At 49.8% G+C, this 20,651-nt stretch overlaps 1 protein-coding gene across 3 annotated transcripts in view; it reads left to right on the top strand.

The window, feature by feature from the left end:
• Positions 1 to 20,651, top strand: part of SGSM1 (small G protein signaling modulator 1) — an 89,165-nt gene that overhangs the window by 50,356 nt on the left and 18,158 nt on the right. For 2 of the 3 annotated variants that reach the window (XM_081801953.1, XM_081801952.1), the window contains exons 13-20: positions 2,097 to 2,261; positions 4,145 to 4,283; positions 6,588 to 6,652; positions 8,569 to 8,714; positions 12,237 to 12,365; positions 16,590 to 16,772; positions 18,067 to 18,135; positions 19,668 to 20,258. In XM_081801953.1, coding sequence (XP_081658079.1) covers positions 2,097 to 2,261; positions 4,145 to 4,283; positions 6,588 to 6,652; positions 8,569 to 8,714; positions 12,237 to 12,365; positions 16,590 to 16,772; positions 18,067 to 18,135; positions 19,668 to 20,258 — 1,487 coding nt within the window. The remainder of the gene's footprint in view (positions 1 to 2,096; positions 2,262 to 4,144; positions 4,284 to 6,587; positions 6,653 to 8,568; positions 8,715 to 12,236; positions 12,366 to 16,589; positions 16,773 to 18,066; positions 18,136 to 19,667; positions 20,259 to 20,651) is intronic. The other variant, XM_081801954.1, reaches the window with a different exon arrangement.

Below are 20,651 nucleotides of genomic sequence, written 5' to 3'. Positions count from 1 at the left end.
ACGTCGTTGCAAATGGCAAGATCTCATTCCTTTTGATGGCTGCATAATATTCCATTGTATATATATACCACATCTTCTTTATCCAGTCATCTGTCGATGGACATCTTGGCTCTTTCCACAGTTTGGCTATTGTGGACATTGCAAAGTTGTAACTAATTTAATCCTCACCACCGCCCTCCCAGGGAGGTGCCAGTGTCCTCACCAACCCCCGTTTTTCAGAAGAGGAGATCGAGGCACAGAAAGGTTAAGAAACTGGCCCAGAGTGGCACAGCTCATCCGCAGTGTGGTTGGAATTTAAACCCGGGTGCCCTGGCTCCAGAGACTGCCTCTCACAACCACTCCTGGCGGATTGCTTTGACCCGGATGTGGGGATATTGTGGTTTCACCCGCTTCATCCCCAAGCTCAGATTCAGCCCACATGGCAGGGGTGCCCCATCCATCCTTGGTTGATTTTTTGGGGGGGCCTGAGCCCCACAGAGCTTAACACAATCATGTATGGTTTTCATCTTTGAGAACAAGGAAGTCCTTTCTGAAGAAGTGTCTAAATCAGAAATGGGCAAACTCCTTCCTGTGGTCCAGATTTGGCCCACTGCCTATTTTTGTAAATAAAGTTTTATTGGAGTACAGCCCCGCCCATTCCTATCCATATTGTGTGTGGCTGCTTTCACACCATAGCAACGGAGTGCGATTGTTGTGACAGAGACTGTGTGGCCCACAAAGCCGAAAATATTTACTATCTGGCCCTTCATAGACGAAGTTTGCAGATGCCTGCTTTAAGTAATAAGAGAGAAGACTTTGGCCCTGTGGGGAAGGATGATGTGGCCATAAACGGTTCTAAACCCCCTCTCCGTGTCTTCTTGCCTCTGTCTTCACCACCTGGTCCTTGTGCACAGAGGCAGAGACAAGTTCTGAAACATGGAGACAGGTTCAGAGTCAGAGGAGGGCATTTTCAGACTCCTGCGTTGCTGGGACTGTCTGTACCATCTGGCATGGTAGGCGTGAGCGCGTGCGGCTCCCCAGCGCTTGAAATGCAGCGAGTTCGAATGGAGATGTGCATTAAGTGTAAAAGACACGCTGCATTCTGAAGATTTTGGAGCAACAACAGAAAAGAATGCAAAAAAATCTCACCAGTGATTTTATATTGACTCTATGTTAAAATGGTAACATTAGGGATACACTGGGTTAAACAGAATATATTGTCGAAATTGATTTCATCTGTTTCTTTTCCCCCTTTTAGTGTGGCTACTAGAAACTTCTAAATTAAGCATGTGGCTCAGGGTGGATTCCTATTGAACAGAGCTGGTCTAGGGCAGGGTTGACATATTGGACTGAATAATTGTATGTTTGGGGGGGGGGTGTCTTGTGCATTATAGGAAGGTAAGCAGCATCCCTGGCCTCTACCCACTGGATAGATGCCAGTTACATCTAGCAAATTCTCAGGTTATCATGACAAAAAAATGTCTCCAGACATCGCCAAACGTCCTTGAGGAGCCAGAATTGCCCCAGTTGAGAACTGCTGGTCTAGATAGAGCATGGATGATGTTGCGGGGATATCAGTCAGGAGAGTATGAATAAGGTCTTGGGGTCTGATGCCCTGGGTCGGAATCCCAGCTCCACTGTTTATTCGCTGGGTGGTCTTGGGCATGATGCTTATTACATCTGTGCTTCAGTTTCCAAAGCTGTGAAAGGGGATAATAGTAGTACTTGCTCTCAGTAAATGATAGCAGAAAGAGAAAGGGGACCTTGGTCAGAAAGAGCTGTTAACGCCAAATACCACCTGCTGGGGCTGTGGGTGGTTAAGTACTGTTGTCATTCTGAGCCTCAGTTTCCCCTTCTGCAGAATGGGAGAAGAGGTGCATCCCCTACGGGGTAGGATGATAAAGCAATCCCATGCCTGCACAGCAGCCAGCACATAGTAGGGCGTTTTATAAGCATCAGGCATTCTTTCTTCCTCGAAGCCAACACAGTACATGGGAGCTGGGCAGAACTGGGCAGAGGAGAGGTAAAGCCCCGAGGAGTGGGTTCCTTGGCTGTTTCAGTGTTCTGCCCACCCCAGACATTTCATTTCACTGGTGCTTTTTGTTTTTTGTCTCAAGTTGCTCCTGACTCCCTGGGCAGCACTGCCCCCGACTCGGAGAGCCCCGCCTGGACGGTGGTTCCTGCCGGCCGGTCCGTGCTGGTGGTGGCCAGGGGCGGTCAGTGGGCGCGAGCCAGATGGGACGCCACCTTCCCCAGGCCGGGCCTGAAGCTACAGCCCCCCAGTAACGTCTGGGCTCCTCCCACGCCTGGGGCTGGGTGCTGGCCACCTCTGCCATGTTGTCATTTGAGTCTTGGTCCCCCGGGCGAGGGAAGTGGGAGACAAACGATGCCCTCACGCTGTCCAGCCTCCACGTGGCAGGATGCAGCTTAGAGTGTTGTGGGATCCGTAAGGAAGGGGTCCACTGGTGATGCCGGTGGAGTGTGAGGGGCTGGGGCCAAGGCATACTGGCCGCACCTTGCTGAAACCGATCAGTGCTTCCCTGAGATTGGCGGAGAACTGGGGATGCTTTTCTAGAACATTTTACAGGGGCTCACTGGTCTTTCTTGGCCAGCTCATCAGTGAGTCAGCTTGGGGAGGAGCTTTCTGCATTATCCGTGGGTAGGGCTGCCCCTGTCAGCCCCTGAGCTCTGATGACAAGTGGCCCTGGGTCCACAACTACCCCCCACCTTGCAGCCCGAGGGAACAGGCCAGGGATTGCCAGTCATCCTTGAGGGGGGATGGCCTGTGGGGCAGATGTGCACCCTTCTCAATCTCCTAGGTCAGGGCTTGGCAACCTAGGGCCCACGGGCCGGAGCCAACCGCATTTAGTACTACCCATGACCTAAGAACGGTTTTTACCGTTTACCGTCAATCTAGTGATTGACAAAAATCCAAAGCAGAGTAATATTTGCAACCTGTGAAAAATGATATGAAACTCAGATTTCAGTGTCCATAAATAAAGTTTTATTGGAACATAGCCGTGCTCATGTGTTTGCATCTTGTGGATGGCTCTTTTGCATTCTGACGGCAAAGTTGAGTGGTTTATGATCACGGCCAAGTGGTTCACAAACCCTAAAATGTTTACTGCCTGGCCCGTGACGGAAAATGTTTACCGAGCTCTGTCCTGGAGAAAATAAAATTTTTGCACCTGTCTGGAACTGCCAAGAGTCTAGGAAGTTAATGGCAGAAATTGTGTAATGTGTGAGTCACCGTTGTGTTTGTCCTGCAGCTCTGCAGACGGGGCGGTTTCCATGGAGCTGGGAGAGAAGGCAGTGAGGGAAACTCTAAGTGCTGTATCCTGGGAGCCCGTGATCAGGAGTCACCAGTACGCGTGTTAGGAGATCGGTCATGCCCTCTTGGTTCTCGAACGTGCTGCTGTTATCAGGATTGTTTTTTGCTATACAGACTTAAGGCCTGTATCTCCAGGAGGTTGGGGGTGGGATACAGGCATATGGCTTTTTAACAAGCGCCCCTCTCCCCGCCGCATGATTCTGGGTGGGAGTCGCCCACCTGCTTGAGACCCGTTGGTGGAAGAGCCATATGGCTCAGGATGATGGACGGTGCAGGTGGTCTCATCAGCAGGAACTCCATTGAGTCCCTTGCCCTTGGGTGCCCTGCCTCATGTGTTGAGTTAGGCTCCCTTCTGTCTCCCCACTAGAGACTCTCTCTCCCAGAGAGTCTATCTCTGGGGACTCAGGACCATCAACCTTCCCCAGAAGCCCCCAGCAGGCTCCTCTTCCTTCTTGTCAGCCTCCTGTGAGGACACTTGAATGACAACATGGTGAGGCTCGGCCTCCTGCTCTGGGACTGGGTCTCTTTCCTTGGCTCTTGTCTCTCTCTCTCTCTCTTTCCCCCCATGCCCCACTTCTTCCTCTCTCTTCAGCTGTCATTAGCTCTGCCTGTCTGCTGAGGGCCCCAGATCTTGGTGGTGGCTTTCATTGGATCAGGTGGGCTCAAAGGTCTGGGTCAGATAATGATTGGGGTCGCTGTCTCCGACTATCACATTCAGGGTCTTTCCCTGTCCCTGTGCTGGCCTAGGGGCGAGCTGCTTGCTTTGGGATGAGGTTTCTGTGACCCACATAGGCTTAACCGGGGCTCTTGCTCCATCCCTCGTGTCCATCACAGTCCCCCAGGACCTGATGGATGTCTCCGTGAGCAACCTACCGCCCCTATGGCAACCCAGCCCCCGGAAGTCCTCCTGCTCATCCTGTTCACAGAGTGGCTTGGCCGATGGTGGCTCATCCAATGGGTGCAACCATGAGAGGTATGAGGGGCTTAATCTGTGGGCGGAGGGTATGGAAGGATTTGCCAAAGATTTATAGATGCCCATTTCTTGCCCAGCACTGAATTCAGAGGAGGAACATAAGCTATGGAATCATCGAGGTCTGGGTTAAATCCTAGCCTTGTGAAGTCCTAGCTATAGGAGCTTCCTTCCATGTATCAGTCAGGATAACCAAGGTTATGTTGCAGTAACAGTCCTGAAATCTCAGTGGCTCAGTACAACAAAGGTTGATTCATCGTGCATTCTGTGTGTCTATCGTGGGTCGGCTGGGGGCTCTGCTTGCTCCACATTAAAGGGCCTGGCTGATGGAGCCACACCATCTTGAATATTCCCAGTCGCAGTGAAAGAGGGAAAGGCAGCTCTGGGGCGCCTGCACGACAATGAAATGCTCCACCCTGAATGCAGCACATACTCTTTCTGCTCACGCCTCATTGACCCCATCCACCACAGGCCTATCATGCTCCTGGAAGGCAGAAACTAGAAATACTACTCACTGCCAACCACACGTGCCTCAGTTTGCTCCTCTGCCGAATGGGAATACAAATGCTTGCTTTGTATAGCTATCGTAAGGACAAATGAGATACTGGTTTAACATGGCCAGCAGGTGGGACCCAGCACCTGGCAATGCTCAGTAAGTGACGCTTCTTATTTTATTGGATAAAGTTCGATCCCCAGATCATCTATTTCCTGGCCCATAGATCTCGTGTGTCTTCAGGGCTACTCAGTGCAATAATAGGACTCGTCTTGTTTCTCAGCTGATGCCACGTGGCCTGGCTGAGGATAATGGAATCCCTTTTTCCATGCCGGGCCTCTGGCCCAGTGGGTGGTCCAGTCTTCAGCCATAGGAGCTTAAGGGGTGGGAGCTGACATCACATTTTTGCAGTCATCTAAGGCCTGCCTTTCAGCACGTGGTCCAGAAGCAGAATCTGCATTTAACAGGATCCTAAGATCATGTGCACACTTTTCAGTTTGAGAAGCACTCTTGTAACCAGAGAGTCTCTCATGTCTGTCTGCATCAGAATCACCGCGGGGAGGTGACACTGGTTCTGAGACAACTTCCTTAGGGGTCCTGATTGAGTAGGTCTGTGCGGGGCCCAGGAATCTGCACATTGGAGAAATTCCAAGTGATTCTTGGGCTGTGGTCCATGGGCCATTGAAAAACGCTGTTCTAACCTAGTATCCCCTCTCATGGCATCTGCTTACACACCTGTAGTGACGGGGAGCTCACCACCTTTCAAATGGCCAAGTCCACTGTGGGACAGCTGTGTTATGCTGTTCTTAGGTAAACTGAGCAAGCCTGAGCCCCACCAACCTGAGGGCACAATGAGGGTGATTTTAATGTTTAATGCCTCCATGTGTGTAACTGGAGTACTTTAGCCATGCCTCCTTCTTGTCTTTTTGAGATTTCCTGGGTGTCCCCAGGATGTCCTGAGAAAAAAATGTGCAGATATTCCTCCACTCTGCTCTCTGCAAGGATGCAGAACACTCCCATCAGCAGTCCTTGATTTCCCCAACAGTGCTGGGGCCTTTCTCCCCTCTCCTCTTTCAGCCAAAACAGCATCCCCCCCAAATTCCCACGCAAGAAGAAGCTCTGAGGCATCACCTACCTCGCAGTCAGCCAGACTCTGAGTCCCGGTTCGGCTCAGTTTGGTTTAGCTGGCTCACTTCGGAAGTCCGAACTCTTTGTGCAAGTGACAGAAACCCACTTCAGACTGGTTCAAATACAAAAGAAAATCTCGACAGAACTGAGGAGCCTAGAGGTGTGATGACTTCAGGCACCGTTGGCTCCAGATGCTCAGAACACAAATCTCTGTTTGTTCAGCTCTTGCCTCTGACTGCCACCGTGATACTTTCATTCTCGGGCAGGCCGTTCCTATGCAGGGGCAGAACTGGATCCCAGCAGCCGCCGCCCTACATCCCTCTGGCTTAGGACCTCGAGCAGAGAGAAGAGTGTGAATTTCCCTGGAGTTCCAACAAAATGAGTCTGGGGCTCATTCTCCTTGGCTCAGGTTGGATCACATGGCCACCTCTTACCCAGTGCCTGTGACTCTAGCCTGAGTCCTGTACTGGGTCGGATCAGCCCCATCCAAACCGCAGAGAGCTGGGGAGAGAGTGACCCCAAAGCTGATAGGAGAAGTGGCGGTATGGGTAGAAACAGTAGTCCCCCCAGAGTCCCCTTGGCTGGCTGGTTTTAATCTGCCCCCTACAGGTAACGAGCTGAGTTCCTCCAGCAAACGTGGGCTCTGTATGGTCTTTTCTAAGTATCCTCTCTTCCTCCACCTGCAGGGCCCCACTGAAGCTCCTCTGTGACAACATGAAGTACCAGATCCTTTCCAGAGCCTTCTATGGATGTGCGTATCGGCCTCATTTGCCATTGTGGTCTACGGGCGTGTTTCTCGAATGCCTGTCGTATGGCCTCTGCATTGGGGGAAGGAGCCTGGCTCTGGCACGGGAACCTCCGCTCAGATGTGTCTAGTGTTAGTGAAGTTACGCGGACTTCTCGGAGCCTGAACTTCCTCAACCAGAGACTGGGCATAAATTTTATCTCTGGGCTCTCAGAGAGGACAGCCAACGACGGGGCTCCTCGGTAGCAGGGCTGTGGTTAGTCAACATTGCATCCTCGGTGCCCACCTAGGAGGGTTTGTTCTCAGAATTAAATGAGAAGCATGTATAAAGCCCCTGGCACCTGGCGTTACATGTCATGGGTGCTCAGTACAAGTCGGCTCCCCTCACCTATGGGCAGAAGCAGAAGAGTAAGGAGAAGTTAAAAATTAAAAGTTAAATACAGGTATTCTGATTATTTCCATTTAACACATGGGGAAACTAAGGCACAAGGAGGCAAAGTAACTTGTCCAAGGTCACACAGCTAATACAGGACAGAGCTGGGACTCAAACCTAGGCCTGCCTGACCCAAAGGCTGCTGCTGCTGCTGTTGTTTTTCACTCTGCTGTGTTGATTCTTAGCACGTTTTATTTTCCCCGCCTCCCAGCCTAGATGGGGGAGACAATATGTCAGGGATTCTAGAAAAGTGTTAATGTATCCTGCGTGGGCCTGCAGAATAGCAGTGCCAGCCATGTGCCCGAGCGACTGGAGAGACAGGGGGAGCGTGGGCTCCCAAGGTCAAGGTTTTTGCCTGTTATCACCCATCCCCGGTGCCTAATGCAGGGCCTGGCGTGGAGCAGGCCCTGGATGCGTATTTATGGGACCCAAATGGAAGAGCTTCCTGGAGGATGGGGTTGGGGGTCGAGATGGATCTTGAACAGTGTTATCGCATTCAATGGCTCATCCCTGATGGTGGTTGAGAGCCCGGGTTCTGGCGCTATGCAGCTTGGGTTCAAATACCAACTCTGCACTTCCTAGCAGTGTGACCTGGGCAAGAGACAGAAGCAGTCTGTGCCTCAGTATCCCCATCTATAAGATGGAGAAGGTAGGAGTACCTGTTTTATATGGTTGTCATGAGAATTTAGTGAGTTAAGTATGTGAGCTCTGGGCAGCTCCCTGGCATGTAGTATGTGCTTGTGTAAGTGTTAGCCATTTCCTCCTCTTCTCCCTCTCCCTCCTCTCCCTCCTCTCCCTCCTCTCCCTCCTCCCCGTCCTTTTCCTCTTCTCCCTCATCCTCCTCATTGCTGGTAGGGGCCAGTCCTCGGGCTCCGGAAGGCCCAGGGTCCTCTCTAGGAGTTGATAAGGGAGAGCCAGAGGGAGGGGGCACGGAGCAGACACAGGCCAGCATTTGCTGAGTATCTCCGTTTACCAGGCACTGTGCCCTCCATGTGCCCAGCTGAAGGGCAGCAGGTTGGCAGGCATTCCTTTAAGAATGCAGGGCCATCTTTGAAAGCAAACCAGGTGCATCTCCCAGGGCCTTCTTTATCCGGCTGCACTTTGAACACAAGTCGTCCACCTCTGCCATCCTCCGTCTCTCTTGGGATGGGTTGGAGGCACCCAGAGGCACAGTGAGCCTGTGGGGTCACTTACTGCCTCCTGCCCATGGATTAAATGCCTTGGCTTCTGGCAGAAGAGGTAATGTCACCCTGGCCCAGGCTGAGAAAGGTGATTGGACGTCCCCAGGCTCACACAACTATTAAGCGGTCAAGCCAGCAAGGGATTTTGCCCCTCGGAGCCCCATTCCTCGTCTGGAAGAGAGGGATGATGGGACTTTCTAGGTCATGAGGGTTCACGAGGATTGCAGGCAGGGCAGTGCTTTGAGATCCGTGAGACGAGGCAAGGTAGGTTGGATGGTGGATGATGGCTTCCCTCCCTCCCTCTCCAGGGCTTGCCTACTGCAGACACCTGTCCACCGTGAGGACCCACCTGTCAGCCCTGGTCAATCACATGATCGTGTCTCCGGACTCGCCCTGTGATGCTGGGCACGGGCTGACGGCCAGGATCTGGGAGCGGTACCTTCAGGACAGCACAGTAAGCCTTGGCCTGGCTCAGCCTGTGGTGGGGCAGAGCTGGGGGGACCATCTGGTCATCTGAGCAATAGACCCACCTGCTTACGGGGACTCGAGGCTGTTATGACACCTTTGGGTTCTGCGTACACAACCCAAAGGCCCCCCCCTTCTTGAGAGTTCCAAGACCCACAGCCTGCTTCTGCCCATAGGGGTTGAGGATCAAGGAGGATGGAAAGTACCCATGATCGTCTAGAAGGAGTAAAAATGAATCAGTCACCAAGCATTTATTAAGCACCAGCTGTATGCTCAGTGCTGCAGGAGGTACTGTGAGTCCTCAGCAGGAAGGGACTTAACAGTGCAGTTGAACTACTTAGAATGACAGAAGTAGCTAAGTCAGAGGAGGCAGCTGGGACAAGAAAAGCCACCATCCTGCAGAACTCTCCCATCTGTGCCTCAGGCCTGAGAATCCTCCTGTTAGATATTCCACCTGGAGACAGATTTGTAAGTTGTTTTTTTTTTTATAAAGACTTTATTTATTTATTTGACAGAGAGAGGCAGTGAGAGAGGGAACACAAGCAGTGGGAGTGGGAGAGGGAGAAGCAGGCTTCCCGCGGAGCAGGGAGCCCGATGCGGGGCTCGATCCCAGGACCCCGGGACAATGACCCGAGCCGAAGGCAGACGCTTAACGACTGAGCCACCCAGGCGCCCAGATTTTCTTATCAGAAGGCAAATGTCCCCACAAGGAAGATGTTTACATTTGAAAAAAGTGTCCTGGTCAAAGTGGGAAACAAGATGAGTCAACTTTTCTGTATCCTGCAGAACTTCCTAGAACCTTGCCTAGGCTGATATGCTTGTCGCTCTCAAGAAACTGGGGGTGGCTGGGGGTGGGAGAGCATATGGAACAGTCCCTCAAATGTATGGGGCCACAAGGTACCTTTATTGGAAAAGTACCTCCCATGGCTGGTGTGGAAAGCAGAATCCATTTTGATAGACACCAGTCTAACTGCCACCAGGAGCAGGCATTCAGAAGAAATAACCTGATTCCTCCACACGGGATGAACGCGGTGCCTTCCCACCCAGGCCCTGGGGAGGGCCAGGCTGGTAAGCAGCTGGGTTGGCTTGGCTCCCCACGCCGGGGAAAGGTGCTGTTGTGTGTATTAATTTGGGAACACTGGGGGACTCTGGGAAAAACAAACTGTTTCCCAAACCTGGACAAACAGAAGGGTTGTTTAACTTTTTTTTTGCCAAAACTAGCTGTTTTTCTAAACGACAGGAGGAATGCCTACTGACTGTGACAACTCAAACAATGAAGAATGCAGGTGTATAGGACAAAAATTGTTTAGATACCTTCTTTCTGCCACAGAGCTCTCGTTTTGATCCCCTGAGTTAATGAACAGTGTCAGTTATGTAGAGACCCTGCCATATATTTTCTGTGCTTATACGTCCATAGGTATGCCTACGTAGATACCTCTGTAATTCTTATTTTTTTCAATTATGTGTGTATTTTAAGCAACAACTTCATTTTATATCAAAGGCATCTTTCAGATCTCTAGGTGAAATACTGAATGCTAGCACCTTAACACCTGACAGATGAGTAGCCCATAATTTATTCAAATCTTCCCCTAATGATAGACAATTGGGCTCTTTCTCTTTTTAAAAATTATTTCAAACAATGCTTCAGTCAACATCTTTATAAGCGCATATCATTCTGACCAGTGCTTTTATTCAGGGGTAGATTCCTAGAAATTAAATTGCTATGCATTTAAAATTTAAATAGATATACGAACTTACTTTCTCAAAAAAAAAGTCATAGTGTTCATAATCCCCGGCAGCCTGGGAGAGTGCACATTTCCTGAGGAATTCAAAAAGATTTATAGACTTCTGGGCTCCACTCCAGCCTTACTGATTTAGCATCTCTGGGAGTGGAGCCCAAGAATTTATATTTTTTGAAAGTTCCCCAAATGCTTCTAGTGATCTCCCCAATTTGGGAGGTACTAGTCTAGGGACAAGTTGGTTGAAAAAATAAATCAGTCAAAAATGAATATTTTTCGTCTAACACTTTTGCAGCCCTTTCACAAACCGGCCATATTTTTACCTTTCTTGGTTGCATTGTTGTATTAGGGTGCACTGAGCCACAGTAACAAATAGTCCACACTTTTTCAGTTGCTTGACATCATGGGGTGTATTTCTTGCTTACTGAGGAGTCCTAGGTGGGCATTCCTGGTGAGTGGGCATCTGTCCTCCCTCCAGAGGTTCAGGGGTCTCGTGGCCCCACCATCCTCCAGAGCCGCATGGTCATCTGCCTCCAGGCAGCAGAGAGGAAATGGAGAGTCTGAAGGGAATACACCTGCTTCTTCAAAGCCCTGGCCAGGAAATGGCTTATATCACATCCTGTCACATCACATTGGCCGGTACCTTGTCACATGGCCACCCCTTACTGCAAGAGAGGCTGGGAAATGGAGTCCAGCTGTGGGCTCCAGGACCCAAGCAGGTGGATTTTTGATGAAGAGTTTACAGCCTCAGCCACAAATAGTTCTCTGATTTTTAAACAGCTTTGACAAAGCTGTCTGCAGAATACAAATTAAAATTTCCAACAAAGACAAAAGAGTGGCTGGTTTTGCCATTGTCGTCAGGTACATCTAAGATGAGCATTAAGATGTAAAATCAGTGGGACGCCTGGCTGGCTCAGTCAGTAGAGCATGCGACTCTTGATCTCAGGGTTGTGAGTTCGAGCCCCACATTGGGCATTGAGCTTACTTTAAAAAATGTGAAATATGCTTGTAATTTTGGAATGTTAAGAGAGAGGAGGAAACAGAACCCCACTACCCTTCAGAGTAACTTTCTAGTAGTCATTGGTACTTTCCATACACATACACACACACACACACACACACACACGAACAGATAGAACCTGCTGGTCCCCCAGCGTGACTAATTATAACTGCAAAGCCTTTGCCTGAAAATGAATTTTTAAAAAGAGGGCAAATCTATTGGACAGTACAGCAAACAGTTGTTAAAGTCATCCTAGTCATGCACAGAAGTTATTAGTGCATGAAGAACTAGCTGGAAATGTTCATTTTGGACTGATTTGCTTTTAAACAATTTTCTTTGAGCTGAGTCAAGATTAATAACTTTGAGATAATGTTGCCATATCAACATAATGCACAAAACTGACTAAAAATTAAGTAGAAATGTTAACTCATTCTGTACTGACCTTTCGGGTTTTTTGCAAAAAATGGGTTCACACTAGATATGTTCCGCATCTTGGTTTTTTCCCCACTTAACAATACACTTTGAACATCTTTTTGTGTAAGTGTTCATGGATGAACCTCCTGCCCTTTCTTCTCTTTGCTGGTATTCCCATCAGCGGGTAGTTGGGGGTTTTCCCATATGATGCCAGGATGGATATCCCGGTACACACGGCTTTGCTTATTCACACCATGATCTCTAAAGGCCACGTCTGAGAAGTGGGACTGCCAGCTCACAGAGCCCTCCTTCTGGTTTTCTGTTGACCAAACCCTTTACTTCCTCCCACCTACCACAGAGTTACGAGGAGCAGGAGCTGCTACGCCTCGTCTACTATGGGGGCATCCAGCCGGAGATCCGCAAGGCCGTGTGGCCCTTCCTCCTGGGCCACTACCAGTTCGGGATGACAGAGACAGAGAGGAAGGAGGTTGGTTGCCCCTGATGGGCAGTGGGGTCTTTGGCAACAAAAGGAGCCAGGTACTGTGGGGCTGGGGGTGCTCTGGTTTCATGCTGGACCAAGATGGGACAGGGGGACATGGGGGAGCCAGGAAGCTCTGGGGCAGGGCTGTCCAGTAGAAATACAATACAAGGCACAGATACCATTATTTAAAATTTTATTTTGGGACATAATTGTAGATTCACAGCGTTACAAGAAATAATGCAGAAGAATCTCATGTATCCTTTATCCAATTTCTCCCAATGGTAGCATCTTAAAAAAGTATAATACAATATCACAACCAGGGCATTGACATTTGTGTGTGTGTGTGTGTGTGTGTGTGTGTGTATGTGTTAACATTTCCTGTGCTACCGGGGTCCTCCTGTTACCCTTTTTTAGCCACACCTCCCAGCCGAACACTTGGCAACCACCAGTCTATTCTTTATTCCTGCAATTTTGTCTTTTCGACAATGTTGTACAAATGGAATCATGTAGTATGTAACCTTTTGGGATTGACTTTTTCACTGAGCGTAATCCTCTGGCAGTCTGTCCTTTCCATGGCCAGGAGTTCTGTGGTGTTCCATGGCCTGGGTGCATCCCAGTTTGACTATCCACCTGTTGGTGGGCAGGTGGGCTGTTTCCCGGTTTGGGCTATTACAAAACGGCAGTGAACATTCGTGTTTTCATGGGAGCATAAGTCATCATTAAATGCTCAAGAGTACAACTGCTGAGACATACAGTATGCATGCTTAGTTTTGGAAGAAACTGTCAAGCTTTTGCAGCGGCTGAACAATTTCTGTTCCCACCAGCAATATCCGAGTGATCCACACCTGCATCCTCCCTGGAGTTTTGGTCTCATTGCTGTTTTTTTTTTTTTATGTTAGCCACTCAGGCAGGTGTAAATGATGTTCCACTGTGGTTTTAATTGGCATTTCCCAAATGGCCAGTGATATTGAACATCTTTGCACACGCTTACTTGCCACCTGTCTTTGGTGAAGTGTCTGCTCATGTTGTTTCTCTAGCTGAATTGTTTGGGTTTTTACTGTTGGATTTGGGAGTTCTTTATATACTCTAGATATTCCTTCTCTGTTGGATAAATGGTTTGCAGATATTTTCTCCCAGTCTGTGTCTTGTCTTTTCATCCTCTTAATGGGATCTTTTGCAGAACAAATTTCTAAATCTTTGGTGAGGTTGTTTATCAATCTTTCCTATATACATTGTGCTTTTTGTGTCGAGTCTAAGAATGTTTTGTGTTGAGTCTAAGTCTAAGAGCCTTTGGATCCCAAAGATTTTCTCCTATGTTTCTTTTCTCAAAGTTTTATAGTTGTACGTGTTACGTTTAAGTCTGTGATCCGTTTTGAGTTCATTTTTGTATACGGTGAGTGCGTGTTACGTTTAAGTCTGTGATCCGTTTTGAGTTCATTTTCGTATACGGTGAGTGCATGTTATGTTTAAGTCTGTGATCCGTTTTGAGTTCATTTTTGTGAGTGCGTGTTACGTTTAAGTCTGTGATCCGTTTTGAGTTCATTTTTGTGAGTGCGTGTTACGTTTAAGTCTGTGATCCGTTTTGAGTTCATTTTCGTATACGGTGAGTGCGTGTTACGTTTAAGTCTGTGATCCGTTTTGAGTTCATTTTCGTATACGGTGAGTGTGTGTTACGTTTAAGTCTGTGATCCGTTTTGAGTTCATTTTCGTATACAGTGAGTGGTTTAGGTCAAGGTTCATTTTTTGGCCTGTGATGTCCCGTGGCTCCAGCACCATTCGACAGAAAGGCTGTCCTTCCTCCAGTGAATTGTTTGTGCCCCTGTCAGCAATCAGTTGGGCATATTAGTGTGGATTCTCCATTCTGTTCCGTTGATCTGATACCACCCTGCAATGAGTCACCTTCAGCTGATATCTTAAATGTTCAGTTAATGTTTTAGTAGTCCTGTTTTGAAAAACAGAAAGAAACAGATGCCCACAAATACTTTTAAAAATGGTAAGTTCATGAGAAGTGGCAAAAAGTATAATAAAGAGGCCCTGCCGTACCCATCATTCGGCTTTCCCCAGTGGAAGCATCACCTAGAACAGTAGCCCATTACCGAGGGCCAGGACATTAACATCGGCACGATAGTGCTCCCTTAACTACAGACCTCACTAGGATTTTACCAGCTTCTGCATGAGCTCGTGTGTTCTTGTGTGTGTGTGCACCCGTGTGTGCGTGTGTGTGTGTGGGGGGGGTAGGTCTGCATCATTTCATCAAGGTGAAATTAATTTTACTAATATATTTTATTTAACCCAACATAGCCAATATATTACCATTTCAGCATGTAATCAATACAAAAATTATTGAGAGACTCTACATTCTTTTATTCATACTAAGTTCTTAAAACCATGTCCACTATATTCGTCAGTAAGTTGACTCACTGTGTGTAGAGCTTATTTAAAAAGATAGTTGATATCCCTGCATTCGATGGAAAACTGACATGACTTGCCATAATAGAAGGAAACCATAAATAGGATATGACAAAAAGGTATAATTCCGTTCCACGCAGATGCCGTAGCCTGCCTGAGGCCTGCTCCCTCACTGTCAGAAAGGGGGATTATGAAGTGTTACAGGAGGGGTTCGGGACACCGTAGCACCAGACTGACCTTTCCCATAATCGGAAAAGTTAAAGGGGAGCTAGAAATAGAAATCACACTGTGATTCCGTATGATAAGACCCCATGCCAGTGAACTGTCCAAAATCGTCTCGGGAAGAGCAGGAGGCCCCCGCCATGCTTCACCCCTTGCTTCCTGGGCTCCTGGCAAACAGGAACAGCGTTCTGGGGTGCCAGGCCCCGTGCTTGGGACCAGGGACCCAATGGTGCGGTAGACAAGGTCCTTGCCAGTTTAGTGGGGGTTGTGCAGAGTCAGACGGAGGCAAACCCGGGGGCTGTAAGAGCACATAGGAAGTACCTCTGCCAGGCAGAAGGCTACCTGCTCGCTTTCCAGGCAAGAGGGGTGAGGAAGGGCCTCTAGGAAGAGGGGCCGGCAAGAGCAAAGCCCGAGGGGAGACTCGTGCATGATGTGGGGTGTGTATGTGTATCTGTGTGGGTTTGTGTGGGGAGGGCGGGAAGTGTGTGGTGGGCATGGTGGCTGGAACATAAAGGACAGGAGGGTGGGGGTGACAGTGAGAGGTGGGGCTGGGGAGGAAACAAAGAGGAGGCTGCTGAGGGATAAATGCATTGGGGGGGCAGGCTGGGACAAGCAGGCACTGGGAAGGAGGCTACTGGAGTCGTCCTGGTGCAGGGTCATGGAAACCTAGCCTAGAAAGGGAGTGGGAATGGGGAGGTGTGCTGGGACGAATCTTCTGGAGGTCGGTGGGTGGGAGGACAGGCTTTTGGTCAGGGTGGACCCTCAGCCTCTCTCTGGAAGCCCTGAATAGCTGAAGGATTCCCCACCCCTCCCAGCCCGGCCCGGGGCAGGCTCTCTGCCCTCTCTCTTCGCGCCCCTCCACACCCTTACTTAGATCAGTTCGTCTGCCCCCACTTGTGCCCAGAGGCCTGACAGATTCAGAGCCTCGGTTACCTGGGCTGTGTATCAGGAACAATGCAAGCTGCCCTGCAGTCTGCTGACATACCACAAGGAAAATGCTTGAAATCTGTAATCCTTCTGTAGGGCCATTGCAGGAGTAAAGGGGAGAGGTCAGTTTTGTTCATCTTTGTGTCCTCTGCTCCTGGCCCTGCGCCAGGCACGTGGGAGGCCCTCAGTAAATGTGTGGAGGGAGTGGATGGATGGATGGAGCGGGGCATCCTCCTCATCTTGTTTCCCCATGCCTAGTGTGGTACCTAGCACGGTGTGGGTACTTCCAAATTATGGGTAAATGAGTGAATGGGGAAGGAGAAAAGGTAGTAAGAAAGGAAAGAAACAGTCCTTTCCCTTCTGAACCCCCTAGGCTTAGTACGCTGCCTGCAGAATAGAAGTTCCACAGATACTTGAATGTATGAATGAATGAATAGGAAGGAAGGCAGGGAGGGCGGGGATATGGGAAGAAAGAAGTAGCCTCGCACACGTTTATGTATCCCCAGGGCCTAGCCAGTGCCCTGCACATAGTAGGTGTTCATTTAATATCCGTTGGATGTCCATGAATGATAGCTGGGTGTCTCTGGAGCTCAGGGTCCCAGGCCAGAGCTAGCATCCTCTTCTGGCTCGGGCTGGCTCTCCCCAGGGGTGACCTTGCCTCTGCCCCGGCAGGTGGACGAGCAGATTCACGCGTGCTACACACAGACAATGGCTGAGTGGCTGGGCTGTGAGGCAATCGTGCGGCAGAGGGAGCGGGAGTCCCACGCGGCTGCCTTGGCTAAATGCTCGTCAGGGGCCAGCCTGGACAGCCACCTGCACCGGATGATGCACCGGGACTCCACCATCAGCAATGAGGTGATGGGCGGCACCCATCCGGGAGCACGGGGGGCAGTAAAGGCTGGGATCTGTGCCGTTTATTGTAGGAATGGTGACAGCTGGGTGTCTGGAGCCGTCACCCCTAGCGTTTGTCAAACCATGGAGTTTGACAGACCTGGGTTTGAATCCAGCCTCACCATTTCCTAGCTGTGAGGCCCCAAGCAAGCACCTTTACTTCTGGGCCTCAGTTTCCACATCTACAAAATGGGAACAACCATTTGCGTAGGGGAGGTTTGTGTGCAGCTCACGTGAGACAGTGCACACAAAGCGCCTAGCACAGAGCTAGACTTTCATGTATTCAGCAAATGCTCACTGAGTGCCTACCAGCATGCCAGGAATGTCCTGGAATGTCAGGAACGCTCCAGTGGCCAAGTCAGACCTCTCGGCTCTCACAGAGCCTCCAGTTCAGCAGCCCAAAGAAGGAGCTGAGAAGAAAGTTAATTCTCTTCCCCAGCGGTGTATACTCATCGGGTTGCCAGCAATCATGCTGCATAGCATAGCAGCAACCGCCAAAAGTCAGCGGCTTCTAACAGTAAGCACTGAATGTATGCGCATGGATCTGGCTCAGCCGAGCACCTCTGAGCGGGGCTGGCTGGGCTCACTCTTGCGCCCACTGTCAGTGTCTGGTCAGCTAAAAGGTTTGTTGATCTTCGCTGGGCTCTCTCCCACGTCTGGGGTGACCGGCTTATGCTCCCCGTCTCATCCCCCAGCAGGCTGAGCTGGGCACATTTCTTGTAGTGAACGCAAATCATAAAGAGACAAAGCGGAAATACACACAAGGGCTGGTTAAACCCCTGCCCTGGCGAGGTTGCTGACATCCCCCTGGCCGAAGCAGGTCACAGGGCCCAGCCTTGCGAATGAGTAGGCAGGAGTTAGAAGTTATAGGGCAAAAGCATGCCGACAGAGAGGGGAATAACAAAAAATCAGGCCCTTAGTGCCAACCAGTCACTCGGACTTGAACTTATATATTAGCCAGAAGTCTCAAGTACAGGGCAGCTAAAGGTAGGGTTTTCCAGTTGCAGGAGTGGGAGGTGGGGTCCTGGGGGTTCTGTGTGGCCCCTGAGGCTCCAGGGAACAGAGGGAGACCCTCCCCCCCGCCCCCCCCCCGCCTTCTCGTTGTACAGATAGGAGGCTGAGGCCCTGATAGGACTTGCCCAAGTCAGGAATAGAGATGGGACCACACTTGCAGAATCCCTGCTTGAGCTGAGGGGCAGGGCCCCAGAGCTGGGATGCAATGCCTCACCCCTGCTTTCTCGGCCCCTTTTTCTATCAGTCCTCCCAGAGCTGCAGTTCCGGCCGACAGCATGTCCGCCTGCAGAGTGACTCCAGCAACAGCACACAGGTGACCTTCCGGAGGCCCCGCGCCTTCCCCATCCTCCCCTTCCCCCCCATCCACCCCCTCCCTCCAACCTGGAGTAAAGGCTCTGGACATCCATCATCTATAGGTCACTTATGGTCTATTTGTTTTAGCTTTTTATACTGGCATTAAAAATGGAGTTTTTAGTTGCACAAGTAATACATGAATCTCTTCTCCTTCTAAATAATTAAAATATTGCAGAGAAAGCTAAATTTGGCTTTGACCGTTCCTAATCCCCACTTGCGCTCCCTAGAAATAGCATCATTAGCTGTGTGTCCTGTCACCCTGCTGATTGCCTCTACAGACACAGAAGTATGTACACAGTATGTAAAGGATGTATTGCAATGTTTGATAATTTTTGAAAATTTCTACATAAATGCCATCGTATGTATTGGCCCACAGCTTTCCATTTTTTTTTTTTTTTTTTTATTCATGAGAGACAGAGGGAGAGAGAAAGGCAGAGGGAGAAGCAGGCTCCCAAGGAGCAGGGAGCCCGATGCGGGACTCGATCCCAGGACCCTGAGATCATGACCTGAGCCAAAGGCAGACACTTAACCATCTGAGCCACCCAGGCGCCCCACAGCTTTCCATTTTATTCAATGAAATGTTAACTCATCTCACTGGATATTAAATAAAAAAGCAAAGCCCCCAAAATATGCACCCTGTGTCACCTTTTGCATAAAAAGAGGAAATATTAATATTTATATTATTTCTATTTTCAAAAACAATGGATGAATAAGCCAGAAACGAATCAGAATGGTTACCTACAGGAGTCAGGGAAGGGGCACAGGGAAAGAAGCTACATTTCCATGAATACCCCTTGTTTCCTGGTTCCAACTTTGGAGTTAGATACTTTTTTTTTTTTTTACATAATTTAAAACAATTGAATTTAGAAGAAATTTTTAAAAACCAAAAACGTGATTTTAACAGCAAATCAGATTGGTGACATAAACACGCAGAGAAGAAATATTTCATGTCCCCTTGGAACATGGTCTTATCTCCTTAATAGGATATGATCTCAGGACACAAAGAACCACAGATAAATCTTTGAGATGTATCCTGGAGGCTTTTCCACAGTGGTTCATACATATCTAACTACTTTTGAAAATTGATCTGTAATAGCCAACCATGTGGATATAATACGCTGTTTTTAGCCTGTTCCTTATGTTTTTAACTAATTCTTTACTTAAAAGATCTACATGCATATAATTTTGTGTGATGAAAGGTGCGCTTCTTGCCGCTTGAATTCCCAAGTACTCCCTCCTCAGACAATTTCAATGCTTCTTTATTTCTGGATTATTCTATGCATTTTCATGCAATAGGTCACTTTTTAATTTTCACAACGGGAGCAGATATTATACCTGGTTCCACCCCACCCCTTTTCCCAACTGTATAGTATTCCATGTGCGTGTTCCATATTTGAACCCGTCCCCCGCTGCTGGGGATTTAGGTTGCTGCTGGAAGCCGCGCCACAGTGGACATCCTCGTCTCTCTGTTTTTGTGCACCTTGCCTTCAGGTGTTTGAGTCTGTGGACGAAGTAGAGCAGGTAGAGGTGGAAGGCAGGTTGGAGGAGAAACAGCCCAAGATCCCCAATGGGAACCTGGTGAATGGCACCTGCTCCCCGGACTCTGGCCATCCCTCTTCCCACAACTTCTCCTCGGGCCTCTCGGAGCACTCGGAGCCCAGCCTGAGCACAGAAGACAGTGTCATGGACGCCCAGCGCAACGCCCCCCTGGCGCTCCGACCTGGGGACAGCAGCGCGGATGACGGGCAGAGCAGCGAGGCCACCACCTCCCGGGAGGAGGCCCCCCGCGAGGAGCTGGCTGTGCAGGACAGCCTGGAGAGCGACCTCCTCGCCAACGAGAGCATGGACGAGTTCATGTCCCTCACTGGCAGCATGGACGTGGCCCTGCCCGAGAAGGAGGGGGCTGCCATGGAGGGCTGGGGGGGCAGTGAGGTGGAGAAGCACAGCCAGGTGGATAGCGAGGACAACCTCTCAGAAGAGCCCGAGATGGAAAGTCTCTTCCCCGCCCTGGCTTCTCTGGCCGTGGTCACTTCTGCCAACAACGAGGCGTCCCCTGTGTCTTCCAGCGGTGTCACTTACTCTGTAAGCCACCAGGGTTCTCCTCCACTCGGTTCTCTCACCTAACAGCTGTGGGAGGGTTGGGCGTGTCCCATGAGCCTCAGTTTCCCAGCACGACCTCTGGTCTGTTACATTTTCCCCAGCACAGAGGCTGCCCTGGAGAAGCCCCTTTGGGAGGGAAGACAGTATCCTACCTCAAGATCACAGGCTGTGCAGTTCAAACCGTCCCCGGTTCAATCCCAGCTGAGGCATGTCTGTTTATCTCTCTGAGCCTCAGTTTCCCTATCAGTTGGGTACCTTCTCTCTTGAGCTCAGAATTAGTGAGTCCGGTCCTCCGTGCCTGACATGTGGTGAGCCCTCCCCGTCAACAGCAGCCTTGAGGATGAGCATCTTGGCGCACACTCAAGTCCAGCAACT

Source organism: Leptonychotes weddellii, chromosome 13 (genome assembly GCF_054177405.1).
Source record: "Leptonychotes weddellii isolate Sample4059 chromosome 13, ASM5417740v2, whole genome shotgun sequence".
In the NCBI taxonomy this organism is placed as follows: Eukaryota; Metazoa; Chordata; class Mammalia; order Carnivora; family Phocidae; genus Leptonychotes; species Leptonychotes weddellii.
This window is presented reverse-complemented; position numbering and strand designations above follow the sequence as displayed.